The sequence below is a fragment of the Cynocephalus volans genome, chromosome 13 (assembly GCF_027409185.1).
Source record: "Cynocephalus volans isolate mCynVol1 chromosome 13, mCynVol1.pri, whole genome shotgun sequence".
In the NCBI taxonomy this organism is placed as follows: Eukaryota; Metazoa; Chordata; class Mammalia; order Dermoptera; family Cynocephalidae; genus Cynocephalus; species Cynocephalus volans.
Window position 1 is genome coordinate 31,122,379 of NC_084472.1, and position 20,109 is coordinate 31,142,487.

General features: G+C 44.7%; 1 protein-coding gene across 8 annotated transcripts in view; it reads left to right on the plus strand.

The window, feature by feature from the left end:
• Positions 1–13,657, plus strand: part of MAPRE2 (microtubule associated protein RP/EB family member 2) — a 148,022-nt gene extending 134,365 nt beyond the window's left edge. For 7 of the 8 annotated variants that reach the window (XM_063076902.1, XM_063076899.1, XM_063076901.1 and 4 more), the window contains 2 exons: positions 3,617–3,775; positions 11,932–13,657. In XM_063076902.1, coding sequence (XP_062932972.1) covers positions 3,617–3,775; positions 11,932–12,006 — 234 coding nt within the window. In that variant the 3' untranslated portion in view covers positions 12,007–13,657. Of the gene's footprint in view, positions 1–3,616; positions 3,776–4,429; positions 4,499–11,931 lie in introns of all 8 variants that reach the window. The other variant, XM_063076898.1, reaches the window with a different exon arrangement.
• The last annotated feature ends 6,452 nt before the right edge of the window (positions 13,658–20,109 follow it).

Below are 20,109 nucleotides of genomic sequence, written 5' to 3' on the forward strand. Positions count from 1 at the left end.
CACTTTCTAACTAACTAATTTTGCCTAAGATTATATGTAGTTTCAAAATAATAAAACAGTGGGGAGCAGAGGGCCCACTGTGGAAGCTACGCAGCCTCCCCCGAGTGCGGAGGAGAGCCTTTTATCCTGGCTGCTCTGCCCCTGGGAGAGGAGCCTTACCTCCAGGTCCTCAGGCTGTTCCCAGACATTCGCTGGGTCAATCCCAGTGATTAATCTTATTCTCGATGAGCCAGCAAGAATCTGGAAACAGTTTTTGAGATAATTGTGTATTTGCAGTCAAGAATCTAGTTTAAAAGCAGGCAGTTGCTTACCTAGGGTGTTTCTTTACAATTCTGATCACTTTAATGAAAAACGTAAAACCTTCATTCATCCGGTGGATAGGACTTTGCTTTAGAAACTGTGCAATGTTTTAATTACCTGCTGATTCTCAGTTTGAGCCCATAGAGAGTTTCCAATAATGACTTCTCAGAGAAAGGCAGTAAATAAGGACAGCCGTAATGAGCCTTGGGCGCGTGCCTACGGCTCTAAGCAGAGTAGACCTAATGAGAATCAGGCAGTGGGTCTGTGATACTTTGGATTTATAACTTTTTTCTCCTAAGGAACTCAAATTCTTTTGATATCTTTATTATCTCGTGTTTCTTCGTGACTCCCTTCCTCCCTGTCTTCCCCCTCCACCACACCCAGGTTCTCAGCCCTTAAGCCCACATTATAACTGCATGGAAACCTCGAAGTCCTTCCTGGCCCTCTCTCTTTTATAGTCTTAACCAGCCAGCCTCACTTCCTCTCCTTGGGGCTGGCTGTAGGCTCCCATTAGCTCTCCAAATCACACAAAAGGCCCTGCATCCCCAGGTGACCCAGACCTCTGAAATGCTTCTGTCCTACCATCTAAAATGCACCTCTAGAGAGGACAAAGTAAGAATAGAGAAAGGAACAGTCTGATGGTCTTCTTCCTTTTTGTTATAATTCCTTCATTACTTCCAAAAGATCTCAATCTCCCTTCATGCCCCTGATGCCCTCACATCGAGGAGGAGTATGCCTGCCCCCACACGCCCCCTGTGTCCCTCAGAGGAAATGTCACATACACCCTAAGCTGTGCGTCCTTCATTCAGCAAATATTGACTGAATACTTACTTCCAGATCCCTTTCCCTGGTTATTTGTGATTGCGACCTCTGTCTTCTGTCCTTGAAGCCTCCAGGATGCCTCCCGAGGGTGGTATGTGGCCACCCAGCATCACAGTGTGGGAACTGAGAACATTGGGACAAAAAGAGACTGCGTGAAAGTGGCCGGGCTCAAGAGTGAATTACAGTAGTAATAGAGACAGTGACAAGTGCCATAAACTTTAGGAGTTTTCATGAACTTGGCCTTATGCCTTTATTCAGGTGGTCTCCCATGATATACTGTGAAAGTACCACTAACTATGCTAGACAATTCCAATCATACAAATGAATCAAAAGATGTAGGGGAGGAAAAGACATAAATAATTAGGGACTCTTTTTGGATAGTGGGTAAGCATTGGTCTCTGTGAGTGGGCCTATGAAAATGGAATTTCGTTTGCCAATTGACCACATAATTTAGCTACTGTTGGTTTCACTAGAGAATATTTACAGCTGAGCACCCACTACCTACTGCATCTGGAATACCAGCAAAGCCTGACTTTGGGTGGGTATTTCTACAGAAGGCTCTGCTGTTTGCTCATTGTGCAGTCCAAAGCACTCGCAGGAGGCAGACAAACCCAGTTTTGGGAGATTGAAATGTGTCCTTGCCCAGTGAGTGGTGGCACAGCTCAACTGCCACGACCCATCTGCTGGCACCACTGCAGGGTTGAGATGGATTCTGTGGCCAAGCCTGGGGAGGAGTTGGTTTGTTTAAAGCAGAAAAGGATTTGTAGAATAAATTTTTTTCTTTTTTCTGGAATTCAGGCTGGTTGCCTTCAGTTTTTACAAATGTCCAAGCTAAAGTATTCACAGAAATAAGAGTTACAAGTTAGCACACCAACCCTCCGCTGCGCTGTTAGCAGCACCACGAGGCCATCAGTGAGGTTAACTCTGAGGGACCATATTCCCGGATCTTACGGGCTGGATCCAAGTTTGCCAGGAATACAGGAAGAGGATAGACACTGCATGTGCTTAGCATCTGTTTGAGTGAATTTATAATTCCAGACAGAGAAATAGCATGTACAGAGGCCCAGAATTATTAGAGAGAAGAAAATTTTGCATTCCGAGCGTAAAGGGTGATTTAGAATATACTGGAAGAGAGATTTCACCTAAGGAGGACCATGAAAGATTCAACTTGCCTCCTACAGAATATACATAATTGTAACTAAACAAAGGATTAAAAAAAAAAAAGTTGGAGGATTCCCAGAAACCAGGAACAGAGGATAGTCTGGGCCTATGTGGCAGCCTGAGCTCTGAAAGCAGCTCTGTTCCCACCTGTTAGAGTTTCCTCAGCCCCAGGTGCCTGTGGCTGGACCCTGATTGACTGTCATTTTCGCCTCTTCACCTGCACTGTCTCTGTAACCACCCTGAGAAGTGCACAGCCCTGGAAGGTCCTTGAACCACTATCAAGTGGGGAGAGAGGAATGAGGGCTGTTTTGGTGAGGGAATGGAACTTTCATACCTCCGGCCTTTCCAGTGATGAACCCCCTGCTAGAACTAGAGAAACAGATCCACTCAGCAAGGCTTTCAGTTTCCCCCAGTTTTTCTTGTATTGCCAAGACCCTATTTCTCAGTAAAGAGCAATTTTTTTGTCTAGTTTGGCTCAGTATCATTTGTGAAGGGGTCCTCAACTAACAATGGTTCTTAATGCAAGTGATCTGAAGAAAGAAGGGACCTCAAAGTAAATGTTAATAACCACACTTGCCACCTCTGTCTTACCTCTGCTCTCTCCTCCCATTCTGTCGTCTCCATTCCCTGCAGGTAACGAACAAGTGTTTTAATCCATTCAGGCTGCTGTAACAAAATACCGTAAACCAGGTGGCTTATGAACAACAGAAATGTATTTCTCACAATTCTGGAGGCCGGCAAGTCCGAGATCAAGGCACCAGCAGATTTGGTGTCTACTCCAGAACCCATTCCTCATGGATGGTGCCTTCTCCCTGTGTCTTCACATGCCAGAAGGATGAGCAGCTCCCTTGGGCCTTTTTTATAAGGGCACTGATCCCATTCACGAGGGCTCACACCATGACCTGGTCACCTCCCAGAGGCCTCACCTCCTAATACCATCACATTGGGGCATTAGGATTTCAACATATGAATTTGGGAGGGATACAAATTCTCAGACCTCAGCAACAAGTTAGGAGAAAGATGTGCTCCAGCCCACATTAGCAGGAGAGGAAAGCTTACTCCCAGCCGGGTGGGATCATGCAAGCGGAATGATCTTAGTATAATATACCCTCACTTGACTGAAGGAAATGACTTGTGTGCTGTTGAGATTGGACATTCTGGCCCAGGCTCAAGCTCAGGATAACAGCCCTGTTATTTCTCCCACAGACTTGCAGATGGGTTATTTCTGCACATGTCTTTATATGTTTTGGGTCTTTATACACAGACATCATTGGTCACTTATTTTTTACACTATATTTTAAGGTTTTTCTTCTCTACCCTCACTCCCTTTCAGGTACATTCATTAAAACTTGCCCTTGAAGGTGTGGAAAAGGAAAGGGATTTCTACTTTGGGAAGTTGAGAGAGATTGAGCTACTCTGCCAAGAACATGGGCAGGAAAATGATGACCTCGTGCAGCGACTAATGGAAGTCCTCTATGCTTCAGAAGAACACGTAAGTGTGAAGAGCCCTGACTCCATGTTCTAAGATGACTCTTGATCAAAGTGCAGTACATCAATGTGGGACTACTTTCCTGGGACCTGTGGGAGTTACAGCTCAGCTAAGTGCCTTTGATATTCCCAAAGGAATAAATGTCATCATTGTGACCCATTGGCCCATGCCTATGGGACATGCATTCAGAAATTAATCCAGGGGAGTTGGGGGGAGCTTTGAGAAAAATACACTTGAGCAGTGAAATCCCAAGTGGTTTTCAGCTCTCTGAGCAAATGAGAGTAAGAATTCATATAAGGATTCTTCTTTTTTCATGGAAGATCAGAGTGTGGTTAAAGGAGAAAATAATCTAGATGCCCCACAACTGTCTCTTTTTATTTCATAGCTGGTTGTCTTGGTTGCTTATTGCCAGGACAGACCAGAACTGTGGGACAGCCCTTTGAGAACACTTCTACAAGGTCCCCTGTGTAGGGAAGACCTGCCACCATCGTAGCTGTTCACAAGTGCTGGGAGAGACCCCAAATGTGGCTCTGTCAGGGTGATGAAAGGCAGATGTGAGGGACAGGGGAGGGAACAAGAATCTCAAGAAGCAAGGAGGGGAAGGGGCAGGGTAAATGGCAGAGACTGAGGTGTGTCACATCAAGTCTCCTCTGCCAGGAGGAAGATGTCCCGGTGGCAGGAGCAGAGCCCGCTGGGACTTCCCCTTCCAGAGCCGTGTTATAGGAGGTGAGAGGGGGGTCAGGGCACTGAGCTGCTTATGCCAGGCCGGAGCTGGTGGAAGCGTTGGGGTCTCCTGGACCCGGAGGCCTGCGGATGCTCTGAGGGCTCTATGGCGGGGTTACATGAGGGTTCGTATTTCTGCAGAATGTGACAAGCCATCAGCAGGTTTACTTTGTCTTATTCCACCTGAATACCAGGCAGGTTCTTGCTCTGTTTATGACTTAAAATCACAGCAACGAAATTTTCCTGAACTGTAAGGAAGTCTGGGGTTGGGGAGCTCTTCACTTTTTTTTCATTTCCCCTAGATTTTTTTTTTTTTTTTTAACTTCTTTGTTGGCTAGCAGTAGCTCAGAATGAAAATTGTGAAACCCCAGGAATCCACCTGGTTAGGTCACCGAGGCCATGATGACTTCACAAAATAAAGTTCTCAGTATTTTCAGATCTGACGGAAGAAACCAGAGGCTCTCTTGTGTGTCTGCGCCCACCAAAGGGGCATGTACGTATGTGCTGTATGTACAGAGTGCATTGTAGTCTGTTGAGCACTAGATAAACTGTGGTTATTCTCTTCATGAACTGTTTGAGGCTAAATCAGATGAGGTCTACGCATCCATTCGCTCAGACTGAAGGTGCTGCTGTCTGTGGTGACATCTGCTAGCGGGAGTAAGGCTAGCGTGCGGGATCAAATCTGCTTCCCAGCCCTGCACTTCCATCTAGATCCCGTCCCAAGAGGCAGTCCTTGTGTAACACCATCAGGTGAACTCCAAAATGAAGAGCTGGCTGGGCTGCTGAATTCCTGGCCAAGGGTAGGCTGACCAGCCTTAGGCTAGATGACCACACACAGCTTCTGTTGTACCGTTGCCATCAACCCCCACACACAGGCACACCCCAGCACCACCTGGCTGCCCTCTGGACTCAGAGAGCCATTCCTGCAGTGAATGAGCAATTAAACTGCAGACACCCCAGAGGGAAGTAATACTTTAAAACCTCATCAGTCATTAGGACTGAATATTGGGTTTAGTGGGTCCTTTCCTCAAACACCTGGGATGGGGTTTGAGGGGGAAGGGCCTAGGGCTTTATGTATATTAGCTCTTTTAATTCTCTTCAGAATCCTATTAAGTAGATATTGTCATCTCATTTTATAGAAGAGGGAAGCTAAGGCAGTAGAGAGGTTGAATATCTTTCCCAGCTTGTGAGCAGCATAATTTGCATTTGAACCTAGGGTCTGAATCCTGAGTTCATGCTCTCCTTTCTCCACGCCTGAGCCACCTTTTAAATGGGACCATTATAGCAGTAACAGCTAACACGGATTGTGCATTTAGTACGTGCTAGGTATTCAGGTTTTTACACATTTCTCTCTGTCCTTGCCTCTATGAGGTGAGTACTGTTACTTATCTGTGTTTTACAGATGAAATTACTTGCCCAGCAATCCACAGTCAATAAGCTCTAGCACTAGATTTGAACCCAGGTTTATCTGACTCGGGGCCCCAAATCCTAAGGACAGTGTTCCCTTTCTCTTGGGCATATTGGGGGCCATGGGGGAGGGAGAAGATAAAGGTAGTACCGCTTGGGGAAAACCTCAAGATAGACTGTCTACTTGACAGTCTTCAGTTGAACATGCTCTGCATGTAGAGAAGTTGTTAAATTACTACCTAGATTTTCTCCAAATAATCTCTTTATCTCATTTTGTTGGTTTGTACCTCCCAAAGTCTTGTCTTGGCCCCTTTCTCTGGGCATTCATGTTTAAGTCAGCATGCACAGAGAGCTTCGGTTTTCCTCTGGCTAGTTGCTAACTTTTCTAAACCCACCTTTGTTGTTAGATCTCTGGCACTGCCAATGTCATCAAATAGAAATACAGTAGGGGAAAGAAAGGGAGGGATAGCGGCATCGCCTTGTAAGTGTATGGTTTGGAGTATCCAAAATGCAGGAAGATGGGCCGGCCCGTGGCTCACTCGGGAGAGTGTGGTGCTGATAACACCAAGGCTACGGGTTCGGATCCCATATAGGGATGGCCGGTTAGCTCACTGGGTGAGCGTGGTGCTGACATCACCAGGTCAAGGGTTAAGATCCCCTTACTGGTCATCTTTTTGAAAAAAAAAAAAAGAAAAATGCAGGAAGATGATTACTTAGAGTAACCAGGTGATTGGGAGACAAGAAGAGAAAATAGACCAAACATAAACTCTGTGTGTGGGTTACCAGAGCCAAATCTTCTAACGTAATTGCTGGCTTAATTTTTATAGTTCCAGGATAAATTTTATTGCAATTTTGTGTCTGAAAAACTCCAAAAGAGACACAGCAGGCTATACTGAGTTTTCTACAGAGAATAAGTCATTGATTTGGAATATGCCAGGTGTCCTTGTTCAGAATGTGACAAGACCCAATTTTTTAAACCTTGGTTTTTGTACAGAAAAGGAGGACTTCTGTGGGCCTGAGCACTGTGCAAGGTGCTTCACATATACGGTACTGCACATGCACACGCCAGCAGCAGCTAGCCTACTCCCTTCTGCTTCCTCCCGTTAGATGTTCAAGGAACCAACATAGATACCTTAAAGCCTTCCAGCATTTGCCTCCCTCCCCCGCCCCCCCGCCGAGGATAGTGACTCCTGTTGCTGTGGCAGCCTCCCAGAAGCAGAGCCAGGTTTACCATGGGGAAATGAGCCTTTAAAAAGCTTCCACCCTTGCCCACCTTCCCTGGGGTCTCCTGATCTGGAAAGGCATCACTTTTGAAAAAATGTGCTCAGTAGTGGCGATGTCACTGTACATCTGCCCCCAGCTCCAATAGTCCTCCTTTCGCCCCACTGCTTGACCCTGACAACATGTCTGTCCTGTTTTCAGGCCATTCCCACACTTGGGAGGCGGGTAGATTTGCACCCAAGTGCCGGTATGACCACAGTGTCTAGGAAGAAATGTTAGTACTTTGCTCACGATGCTCTTGGGGTGGCTGTGTGTACAAACCTAAGACAGTGGAGATTTGTGGTCGTCTGGCTTTCCCAGAGCCCTCCCGGAGACAGGAGAGGTGCTGAAGAATCGAGGCTGGATTGTAGCGCGAGTTGTTCAGTTAAACTTGGATGAATATGCGCTAACAATTCAGGGAGGGGTATTTGCTGGAGGGGATCTCCTCCCCTAAGCGATGACTTAGCGCTTTTATTTGGTGGCAGCTGGTCTCTGATTCTTAGAGTCAAGTAACCCTAGAATATGATGTTTGGAAGATGTAAAAGTCCAGATGGGAGTATTGTGAATAGGGAAGTCAACAGAGGTGGTTCACTTTCCAGTTGTAGAAACCTGATGGAAGTTTCCAGAGAAGATCACCATCCAGCTTTCCAGTGCCTCCCTTTATCATTCTCAGTGTCTTTTCCCTTAATACTTACCTTGGGGGCACAGGTATCTTGGCTTACTCACTGGCTACCTGCTCCAGAATGTGGATTCTGTCAGCTAAGGGGCATGGGCTTATAAACACTTGCTTGTTTCCTGAGCTACTGTCATGGAAGCCACTGTTAAAATGGCCTAAAGATTTTCTTGCTCTCTCAATGCTTTTTGGAGACAGCTGTGTTTCTGTCACTAGACTAAGCACTGGGTATACAGAAAAGGGCACATCCCCTACTCAGAAGAGCTCACAATCCCAGTGAAGGGACAGACAGGGGCACCAGTAACTGGAACATGTGTCAGATTGTGGCAAATGCATGTGAAGGAGACACAAATAGACTTCTGTAGGGAACACATAGGGACAGCCTGGAGGAACAAGCAAAGACTTCACAGCGAAGATGGCACTCGTGTTGGATATCTAAGGATGACTCGGAAAGTCAGCAGTTTTCAGGCAGAGGAAATGGCATGAACAGAGCAGAGAGGAAAAAACAGCCTGCTGTTGGGGGCCCTCCCTCGCCTAGGAAGCAGGGAGCCACGGCAGCTCCTCGGTGTCCTCTCCTCGGTGTCCCCTCCTCACTTCCTCCCCCATTTTCCACCCACAGTGTGGGGAGCCTTCTTCGGTACTGTCTTCTACCTTGCTTCTCTTTCTAATGATTATAATAAGAATAAGGAACTATAATGTAGTCACAGCTAAATGTTTAGGGAGATGTGATGGTTTGATATGCAGGTATTAGAATTAATTAAGTAGGTGGCAACTCCAGGACATTAGTCCCGTATTTGGCTTAGGTTTTGCCTGGCCTCCTACTTACACATGCGTTTAAATTCTTTATTCTTGTATGGAGTATAAGAAAAAGATCTTTTTTCTTTTCTTTTTTCCTGTGAGCCTATAATAGCTTTGTGTGGGCTGGGAGCTCTCCCTTGTGATATGGAGCATCTCAGAATGACACGTGTGTTCTATCAGACTTCCAGGCTGCCTTGACTCGCACCCCAAGCATTAGCAAGCCATTCGCAACTTGGAGGCTTGCTTTTTATGCCAGCATTGCCCAATAAGAGTGGTCTGGGGTCTGCAGTTCCCGCAGATGTATGACATCACTGGTGGTGTCCTGTGACTGGGACTTCAGCCCAGTGCGCGTGGGGAGCTGCTCTTGGCCAGCTGGAGACCACAGAGCCATAGACAAGGGCAATGAACCAACCGTCTTGTTTGACATGTTTGGAAAGGAGGCCTGAGGAAGCCTGTTCTAGTGGGTTCCTGGTCCCACAGTTTGTTACAGGCTCAGTGACTTGAATCCAGGTCTTTCCACTTTAAGTTCTAGGATAACGGAATTAACTCCCACTTGTGATGTGAGCTAATGAGATTCTCAGTAAAATGTGAAACAGATCCTCATTTCTGAGATTTTCCCTTCAGCAGTCTCACATTCACAAAAACAGGTAAGCAAAGCATACTCCAGACCGGCTCTAGTTGGAGTGTCCAATATGAAAGACACCACGCTAGCCTTAGCGAGCTAGGATGATGAATAAAACAGCATCTGTAACCTGCTGGGGCTTGGAGCCCAGTGGCTGGAGAGGCAGATGCGCAGCCAACCAGGCGCAGTGCAGCCAGCCAGGGGTGGCACAGCCTCCAACAAGCAAGGGCCAAGGATGCAGAGCTTCAAAAGAGGAGCCTTGACTTGAGGGGTGGAGGCAGTGAGCAAGGCGTCAGGGAGGAGTGGCATTTTTATAACTTAGAGGAGGAGCAGGTGGCAGAACAGACCGCTGGGAGTCCCCAGTCCACTGTTCCTGTTCAACTCCCAAGAGCTTAGTTTCCTCCTTTTCCCCTGGACAAGAGAACGCTTACTGAGGGAGGCCAGTGACTGTTTCCTGTCCTGCACCGTCCCAGCTGGAAATTCTCTCCCCGCCATGAGAGTGCCACTCTCAGCGGCAGCGCCAACTTTTTGAGCCAAGAGAACCACCCTCACATGTGCCAAGCAGAGGGCAAAGCAGTTTGCAGAGGATACTGCCGGGAGTGCAGCTGCAGCGATGTCTACGAACAGATATCTACTAACGGAACGACAGTAGAAAGGGGCTCAGGGCTGTGAGGTCTCCCTGAGGTCAAAGGGTATCTACAATGAAGGAGTGAAGTAGAGTCAGACAGACAGTATGATGTGCTCAGAGAGAGTAGACCGAGCCTTAACAGTCCAGATGTGGAGCAGTTCAGGGTGGTGACAGTGTGGTCATGGGGGTGGGGAGAACTTGACTTTATTAAATAATGCACCTGTTGGCACAGAGCCAGTAAGGGACAGTGCTAGATTAGATCCCGAGTCTAATACAATGTCACTTCCTACTGTTGGTAGTCACAGAAAGGGTTACTGTTTTTTTAAAATTATGTGCACTTCTAGAAATGAGTTCTCCCACTAAAAATAATCACAGCTCACATTTATAATATTTACTATGTGCCACACACTCTTCTAGGCACTTAACCCAGTGTAACTCATTAAATCCTCTGTCAGATTCATTGGATCCATTGATTCAGTGATCAGTGAAACACATGGGAAACTGTTACATGGGCATTCTTAACATCCCCCATTTCAAAAGTGAGAAAACTGAGGCACAGAGCAATTAAATTGTAAGCCCAAAATCACACAGCTTGTAAATAATGGAGCTGGGGCATGAACTCCAGAGTCTATGCTTATAACCTTGACATTCTCCTGCTTCTCAGAAAATAAGCAGCATGTGATATTGGCTGATAGTCTGATAGTCTTGGTCATCATTCTTGAATCTTCTGTGATTTCTTCTTCTCAGCAAAATACTGATTGAGTTCTGCAGTAAACAAGGTATGACATGGAGAGGAATGAGGCCTTGTGCCCGACTTCAGTAGCCACAGGGTCCAGTGGGTGAGGCCAAAAGTTCCAAGACAGACAAGATTCCAAGTCAGAGTTTTATAGCACGGGAAGGAAAAACATGCTCCAGGAAAGGAGGGAGAAATTCTGGCTTAGGGATCTGGGGAGATGATTATACTATATTTGAGTTGGAGTACCGACAGGTTTGTCCTAGGCCATGGAGAATTGGGGCCAGACAGGAAGGCCCAGGCGAGGAAGGAATCGGTGGGCCAAGTGTGAGGGGATGCAAGCACTGCCCTAGACCACATCACAAAAGCCTTGCGCCATTATTGGGGGGGGGGGGGCAGTTAGCTGCTGTTGACTAGCCATGCTCCCTCTGCTTGGGTAATAAGGGGCAAATTAGTCTTTATGTGAGGTCAAAACATGAAAGACTTTGCAGGTGTGGCTAACCTAGGTTGCTGCTCCCTGCAGTTGGTGTTGGTGATGTGCCTCGCTGGGCCAGGCAAATGAATGTATAGGACACAGGGAGCCATGTAGAGGAGCACTTCCCCTATCTGGTTCATGGTTAGTAAATAGAAAGTAAACAGAGAAGGCCTGAAGCACCCTAAATGGATGTCCCAAAGTCCATGAGCTAAAGCTCCTGAGCTGCTCTGTTGGGAGGAGCCTCCATGCCCAGAGCAACTCATGAAATGTGGCTCTGATCCTTTCCTTACCCTTGGAAACACTAACAAGTTGCTCCTCTGGTGTCTAAGCCTACATCAGATGAGGAACAAATTATAACAAGGATCTGCTTCAGGCAGACACCACCAGCAAGAAGAATGACAGCAGGGGAGGAACAGGAAATGGAGCAGAAGTGCTGCAGCCGCACGCCACAGAGGCCTGAGTTCTGCTTTATGTCCCAGCAGGGTCATTCATGGTTGTCAGGATGCTCTTGAGTCACTGGGTTCGGTTTACTCTTCTACAGAGGGTAGGAAGGTATGTAATGTGTTCTGTGACCATTTCCTTCCAAAACAGAAGAAAAGTGTGGCACATAAAGCCTGCTGACTGTGCTTTTTAGAATGATTCCTTCTTTGGCACAGGGAAGCTAAGGTGTCCCTTGTGTAGTGGCTCCCAGGAGCTGGGAGACATTGGCATGGCGAGTCGTGCCTAAGCCTGGTGCTCTCCCCAGCCTTGACACTCATGCCATGCAGAGACAGGGGGCTGGGACACCCAGGGCCTCATCCGCAGTCTTTGCTTCAGCTGAAACTTCTCCCTGCCCCACAGGAGGGCCACACGGAAGAGGCGGAAGCAGAGGAGCAAGCCCATGAACAGCAGCCGCAGCAGCAGGAGGAGTACTGAGCCATCGTGGCCGCTCTTGACACTTCCATTATACGTGGGAACTTTTGTTCTGGAAAATTGGAACATGTGTGGCCTCAAGCTCAACAGAAACCAGTTGTTCCCGGTCTGCCGTTACCATCAATGCACTGTCACTTATGCCAGCCACCGCGCTCGGTTCCCATTTCCTTTGCCAAGATGCAGTAGCAGCCGGCAGTCCCGGCCACCTCCCTGAGAGATCGTAGGTCACATACCTTCAACTTCACCACTGGCTGCTTGAGATTGGTTCTGCTCTTTTCTTCATTTCTTTCCAGAACAACTCTTCCCCATCCCAACACCACCACCACCCCCCTTTTTATCCTGGTGTGAAGCAATGGTAATTTGATATATGGTATTTATATTGGCATTTCTCAACCCAGTGTCACTAGTTGTCACATGCATTTGTGGTGCTTTGATGTTTGCAAGTCTAACTTCTGAACATAAATTTGGTCAAATAATTGGAACAAAGGGAAGCAGATACTTGATATGAAAGCCATAATGACAGTGACTTGTGTCATGGGGAAAAACACAAGGTCGTTTCTCCCTCTACTCACAACACTAAAGGGACAAAAAAAAATGGATTCAAAACTAGGACTTCAGGGCCCAGCAGTGTCCATACATAAGCACGTTAGACACCCACACAGTATGTTCTTAGTTTTGAAAGACATTCACTCAAGGAAAACACCATCTCAGCTTTGCCCTCCCACCCCCCTCCCCAGGTTCTCATGCTATTTTCTTTCTCAGGGTCCTCTTCGGTGGGCATCCACCCTCCCCAAGATGTTGTTATCAGTTATCTGCAGTCCAAAGGGGGTGTGGGTAGGTACAGGTCCTCCTGTCTCCTTCCTCTTCCTCCTTGTGTGGGTTTCAGCCCAGATCCTGTCATTCACGCTAGGGGACTCCTACTGAAGGATAACTCCGGGGTGTGCAGCCCCAGGCTCCAGGGTTCTGCATCATGCTGCACACTTGCTAGAAAGCTGGACGTGAAGACCTTATTAATAAGGGCATAATTGCAAGAGAGAGTCATGGTTCTGCGGTCTGGTGCTGACACTGGAGTAACAGCACAGAGTAATCTATGACTCCCATTATCTTCTGGAATAAGGAATTTCCCCTCTTAACTCAAGGGCCCTCCTTGTCATTGACCTTTGCTAAACCGTGGCAATTCGTAGAGAGGAAACATTAATGAATTAAAAGCATTCCTTATTTTTTTAACTAATATTTGCACATTTTCTTAGTCTCTTTCCAAATCTTTGCCTCTTTTTATTTTCCTTTGACAGATGGTATCGCCTCCTAGATCATTCATGTCACTTGATTTCTAACTTTACATTTACTTTCACTTGTTATTTGAGCAGATGCAACAGAAACAAACAAATGTGCCCACCCCACTTTCCGCTTAACTGAAAAGCTTAAAATAAATTTCTGAATTACGTATCATAAAGCTTTGAAATTTCTTTATTAATTGATGAAATCCTAATTCTAAATTCTAGCCGTGAAGCTTTTCACCAAAAGAAGTCTTTCTTCACCAAAAGAAGTCTTTCCCAAATAAATCTTTCACTGCAAAGTGGTATTTATTGAGTTATATGTGGAAAAAGATGGCTTGTATTTTTGAGATTATTACAACACACTGTGCAGAATTGGACAGATGTTCTGTGGTGTTTGGTTTCCCTTCCTTCTCTCTCCTGCTCACTCTGCATTCTGGCGGCAGCTCATTTCTCTAAGGCTGGAAAGCCTGGCTCTCGGCAGTGACATCCTCCCACGCCTGGTTACAGGTAGTGGCTGTGCTATACACAGTGTCATGCTCAACGGTGTGTTGCCTTCTAAGTCTGTTGTACTTACTGATTTTCTTTTTTTAAAAAAAGCTCTTATGAAGAGGCACAATAAATAACTCCACGCAGCTGCTACTTCAGTGGTTCCTAGGCCATTCTTTGCCTGCCCTGGACATCTCAGTAATATCCAGTACCAGGTGGATCATGACCAAACTCCTGTCATGTGCACGCACGTGAACGGGTAGCAGGGGTTCAGGGTCCTCCAGAAACCACTTAATACTATATCTTGTGTAAGCTTCCCCAGTGGCTCTTGCTGGAACCACTCCCTCAGCTAATACACCTGCTGGTGAGACATCTTAGGCTGCCTGCAAAGAGAACTTTCCCCACTCACCATACTTCATTCTCCTTCCTGGAAGTTTGGGGCAAACTGTACATTTATTTAGAGAAGAGCTATAAATTCCTCCCTGTCCCCATTTTAAACTTCTTCTGTTATGCTGCACCCCAGGTGACGTCACAGATGCTTTGTGGAATCTTTAGCAGCTGGGTTTGTCAGTTCTCTTGGGCCATACCACGAGTCTCTGTGCAGACCACCACTCATTTCCGATGGATGGTGGGCCCCCATCCTCTCATCTCAGCACATCATCATGCTGGGCTGACAAGTGTCCCTGGGTGTGTGTTCTGCTCCTCTCCCTCAGGAAGCCGGATTTCACTCTTAGTCCCCCCTCGGGCCCACTGGCTGGTAATAGCACACCCACTGCTACTGTCAGATAGGAAGTGATCGAAGCAGGGGGCAAAGAGAAAGCCTGTGTTCATTCTAAGCAGAAAAGCAGGAAAAAAAAAAAAGGCAAACACCCTGTTCTGAGAGAAGTAAACTCCAGAAGGGAACCAAGAATTCCTCCCTTCCCTGGTGAGTATTTCCATTATTCCGTTAAGGTTTAATATGCATTCAGATTACTTTTACTAAATAGTATACCATAAAGCTTTCGTTATGTATTAAATGTAAACTGAAAGGAATGTAAACATATGTATTGTTAATTATAAATATAGATAAGTAATGACATAATAGATGAAAAAGTCTTATTCAGATGTATCACATTCATTTTACATTACCCACCTATTGTCGCATGGTAGAATAGTTTTTTGTCTCTGAATATGTGAATAACTTGACTTGCGTTGATCTTTTTACATATTTAATAAAAAAATATATATATGTTAAAATCTGCCTCGATCTAGATTCTTAAATTATTATGCTACAGATTCCCTTTTCAGTGAGCATGTGCATATGAATAGGAGATTTGTGTGAATTCACCATCTACCCACATTTTAAGATTTACACAGGGAGAGGGGGGTGTCTGTTTTTATTGATGGCAAATATTTGAACAGGAGTTACAGATTAGTATTTGATATCAAATTTAGCAGCTGTAATATCTTTAAACTTTACCAAAAAAAAGTTTTTCTAAATGAAGATTAAAACATTCCCTTGAGAAACATTCCACTTGCAAGCAAGCAAACAAAACCCTAGCTCCCACTCACAGGACCAGCCTGCTCCATCTGGTCCAGACGGTTATGGGCAAATGGGAAACTGTGGGAGGAGCAGGCAGATGTTTCTAAGTAAAGCTTTGTGGAAGAATGACTCAATTGGCAAAAGCTCTTTGAAGAAGTGTGTTTTGCCCCCTTATTTGTTGACTTTAACTAAGCAGTGATGATTTATTGACAAGCTATAAATGGAATACCAAACTTACAAGCACAGGAATAAGTGGAAAAAAGCGATGCATTAAAACTGGCCCAGTGTGCCACCTGTGGAGACTGTAGACAGGCAACCGTCCCTTGAAGACTATTTACCCTGGAGCCTGCAGGTGACTGAGGTTCAGCCAATACCCTGTTCACACTGTAGGGTGCCAGCCTTCCCTAAACTGCTCTCAAGCACCACCCAGAGGCCAGTTTTGTTTCTATACTAGCCTTTGGCAACTATTCCATCCACTTGCCTTTCAGGCACTTTTCTATTAAGAGAAAAGTGGGAAGATAACAGAAAACAGAAACACTATTATGCTCCTCCATGCTCCTCTGTCTACGTGCATTTCTCCCCAGGGTACACCTACGCAGGAAGTCACAGCCTTTACCTACCTAAGTTGTGAAACGGCATGCTCAGAGCACACTGTTCCTCATTTAATTCACCAACCCTGGGGCTTTGTTCTTTTTTTTATTGAAATGTATTGATTATACATGTTTGTGGGGTACAGAGTTGAATATCAATACATTTGTACAGTGTGTGGTGATCATATCAGGGTAATTAACATATTTATCATTACAGAACCATCATTTCTTTGTGATGCGGACATTTGACCTCTGTTCTAGCCATTTGATAACATGCAGTAAATTATTGTTAGTTATAGCTGCCTAGCTGAACTGTACATCCATAGAACTTATTTTTCGTATTTGGCTGTTTTGTGTCCATTAACCAACCTCTCTCTATCTCCCACACCTCCACCTCACCCCCCGAGTAACCACAGTTCTCGGCTTTAAACACTAGGTCTTACACTTAGACATTGCGCACAAACAGTCAAAAATGCATGTGATTCATCTTAAAAGGTACAGTGGTAGACTCTAGTAAACTGTTACTGATAGTTCAAACGTGGTGAAATAACATGCTTGTTCCTTTTAATTAAATCCACGATCATCTCTCAAAATTTAAAGTGTGGCTACTGGTATTACGGGTGGGCTCATGAGTCCAGAGACCAAAAAAAATTTTTTTTAATTTTAAAAGAAATTAATGAATTCCACTAAACTTGAGTTTTAAAATTCCCATTCTCTAAAAATCATACAACTTAGTTTCTGACCTCTCTTATTCTTTTAACTGCTAGAACACAGGTAACGATGACTATGGTGATCATTAAGGCTGCTATCACTAGTAAACATTTACTGACCCAATTTCTCAGCACTGAGGCAATGTTGCCAAACAGCACAAATGTTGGATCAGAGCATTTTGCTGGATGTCTAACAACTCCTGTTTTGCTGAACTGGAAACTCATAAAAAATGTACTCCATTCATTAGAAGAGCTCTGCTTCATTTGTCTAAAGGAAAGCAAAGTTTAAAGAGAAAATCCATTGCTCCCTGAAGGACCCATGTGGCACCAGGACTTCAGATCACAGGACTGTCCAAGCACAGACCCTCAAAGCTCTTGGGGGGACGGGGGACACGTGGACACCGAAGATGCATTAGCTGAGGTTGTGCTTGCTTCTGTGCTGGGTTTAGGATGTAGTCAAAATGGAAGGCTCAGCTGAAGTTAATTTAATTTGTTGGGTTTTTTAATTTTTCTTATTTTTTTGTTGTACTTGTTTGTTAGGTACAGTTTGTTTCAATTCATGCATATATTATGACCTAATCAGAATAGTTAGTATATCTATTGTCCAAATATTTATCATTTCTTTGTGGTTATAACATTCAAGATCCTCTTTTCTGGCTATCTGTAAATATACTATACAATATGATTAGCTGTTGTCACCCTAGGGCACCAGAACTTATTCTTCCTATCTAGCTGTAATGTTGTAACTTTGTACCTTGAATGCCTTTTTCTCTCATTTCACTGACAGGAAACGTTAAACCTTTTTGGCTTGCCAAATTTTAATTTCTTAAACAGGTTTCTTGTGGTATTTTGTAACTCTCTTATCAAGACTGGGTGTAAATTAAGTGCTTTTAAAGGGTAATGACACATTAATATGTCTCTGAATTTATAATTTTCAGTAGGAACTAGCCCAGTACCTAAATGTGTTCTTTTCTGGAGAAAAAAAAAAAGCTAAGTTCATATTTCCTTCTATGTAGTATATGTCCCTCATATTTTTACAGTATGATATTTCTTTAGGTCTTGAAGGTTAAAATAACTTAAATTTTTTTAAAGATATGTTTATCTTAGTCACTAAAATGTTTTAGTCAAATCTGACAGCTTAAAGGAAACTTTAGAAATTAGGAAGTAATGAAAAGTTCCCATAAATGTGCTCAGAATTTTATGCTGATCTAAATTCACATCTTAATACCAGGATGCTCTTTCCAATGTGATAAATTTTTTACATGGATGAAATGTGACCTCCTATTAATGGAACAGTTTTTTGCCAGCTTGAAAGATTTTTCAGAAAAAGACCACAGAATATCCATTTAAATGTTAGTCTCTTATAGGCTAAGCTGTGTCAAGATAGGATCTGGGGCCTTCTTGTCCTATAGACAGAGACATTGTCCAGTCACCTGAGCTGGGGGGGGGGGGGGCGGGGATGAGAATGGAGAAAAGAGAAGGAAAATGTGAATTTTCCCCCCAAACAGTTTCAAATTTCTCTTGAGAGAATGGTTTTGAAATATTACAAGATGCTGCCTAAGACATCGTCACCCACAACATTCAAGGGTTTTGTTTAGTTTCACTTTTTTGCAAAACTGGATAACTTACTTCAGGATGAGAAACATTCCTTTTAAACCAAAGAGTTGATAGTCACAGAGTGATTGGTTGTAGTTGTCATACCCACAGCAGATTTAAAAGGACTCAAGTAGAAGAATTTGTCTCTTCTGAGAACATAATGGTGGAAATTAACAGGCATGTTATATCTCCACTGTTTTTTTTTTTTTTTTACTAAGCAAAGACTTTACAGGGTAGGTAACACCTAGTTAGAACACACCATTTTGTTCTATAATAGCCAGTTTATGTATAACTTAAAATTAGTACCTTGAACGACACAGCTATACACTCAGCACATGCATTATGAAATAACCTTGGTTAGCTGCTAAGAAGAGAATGGTCATCGTCCTCTAGTGTGCTTCGTTGTGATGTTCTGTGGCCCACACTGGTTTCCAGGCTGCAGTGAATGCCTCTCCCATTTTCTTGTGTGAGTGTGCTACATTCTACAAAGCAAGAAAGAAAAGTGAACTTATGTATAGAAGTGCCCCCAAACCCAATATGGGTGTGTTTATGGGGCTAAACTAATTACAGGCTTTTGAAAGCCTAGCATGAGGGCCCCTGAACCCATCAGAGCTGTGCCCATGTGGGCTTTCAGCTCCCTGGTTAACTCCTAGTGGTTCCCCTTGCATGGGAGTCCTGTCATATAGTCTTCCTTCTGAAGGAAAGAGGGGGGAAGAATGAAAAAGGTGACAATAGATGAGAGGTGGTCCTCCCTGCCTTCTAAGGTATGTTAGGAATACTCCTGTATCCATCAAGTCACTGTTCCTGTTTTTAAAATAGCGTGGTGGGGAAGTTGGTCATGCCATTAGCTCAGATAAGGCCCAACGAGAACAGCTCTTGCATAATGAGATTAGTTTGAGGTAGAAACTGTGTGCTCGCTGCGGAGTATAAGCAAGGTCCTGGATGGGAAGCCGAAGGCCGACAGAGGGGTGAATGAGGCAGCAGGAGGCGAGAATATTCCACAAAGGCTGCACCATCAGCACAAGAGTAGCACGCAGCTCCAAGGATTTCATCCATCATGTGAAGGCGCTTGGTCATTAACGTCACTCCTGGAGAAACCATGCCCTGGAAACCAGAGAAGGAATCAGCTGCTGCTTCACAGAAAGGGTGTTCATTTATGGTCCCATTTCTTTACTGAAAAAGACATATATGCTCAAGTGTTGGTTCAACTGTCTCCCCCAAAATTGCACATAGTAGATATTTAATATCTTGCACATAGTAGATATTTAATAAATGGTAGCTATTATTACTAATTTAGGTTTTAATGGCAGTCCTGTGAAGGAGGCATTATAGTAGTAAAATAATAACACCGTTAGCCTGGTGTTAGACATTCAGAACTACCCGCTGCTCCCACCGGCCCTGCAGCAGGAGCAGCCCAAGGCAGCCATGTGTTACATGGTCTGAGTGGACATCTAACCCAGGGGCAGTCAATATTTACAGTTGCTAGTGACCTCATGGTCTGACTCAATGGGCTAGGCAATGATGTACTCTCTTGCCCTCCCCTCCCCTGTCATGGGCAGTAAGGATTGAGGGCCTTAGCAGTGAGCATGAAGCTTGAAAGGATGCAGAAGGAAGGGAGCCCTGAGCAAGAGCATAGCAAGCTGACATTACACATGAGCAGTTGCTCTGAAATAGGGAGAAGATGAAAGCAGCCAAAGGAAAAGAGAGCATTCACTTAGTAAAGAACCAAGGAACATTTTAGCTAAGATTTTCTGAAATCTGGTTGATCAGTTTTATAGAGGTCACAGGTATGTGTGATCTTAAAATTAGTCAGAGGTTAACTTGAATGAGTCTAAGTCATTCTCATGAGGTGCGGCTCTTGAGAAGGAATAACTTGCCCAGGTTTTACAACAGAAGGTATCTTAACAACAAGCCAGTGAGCCCCA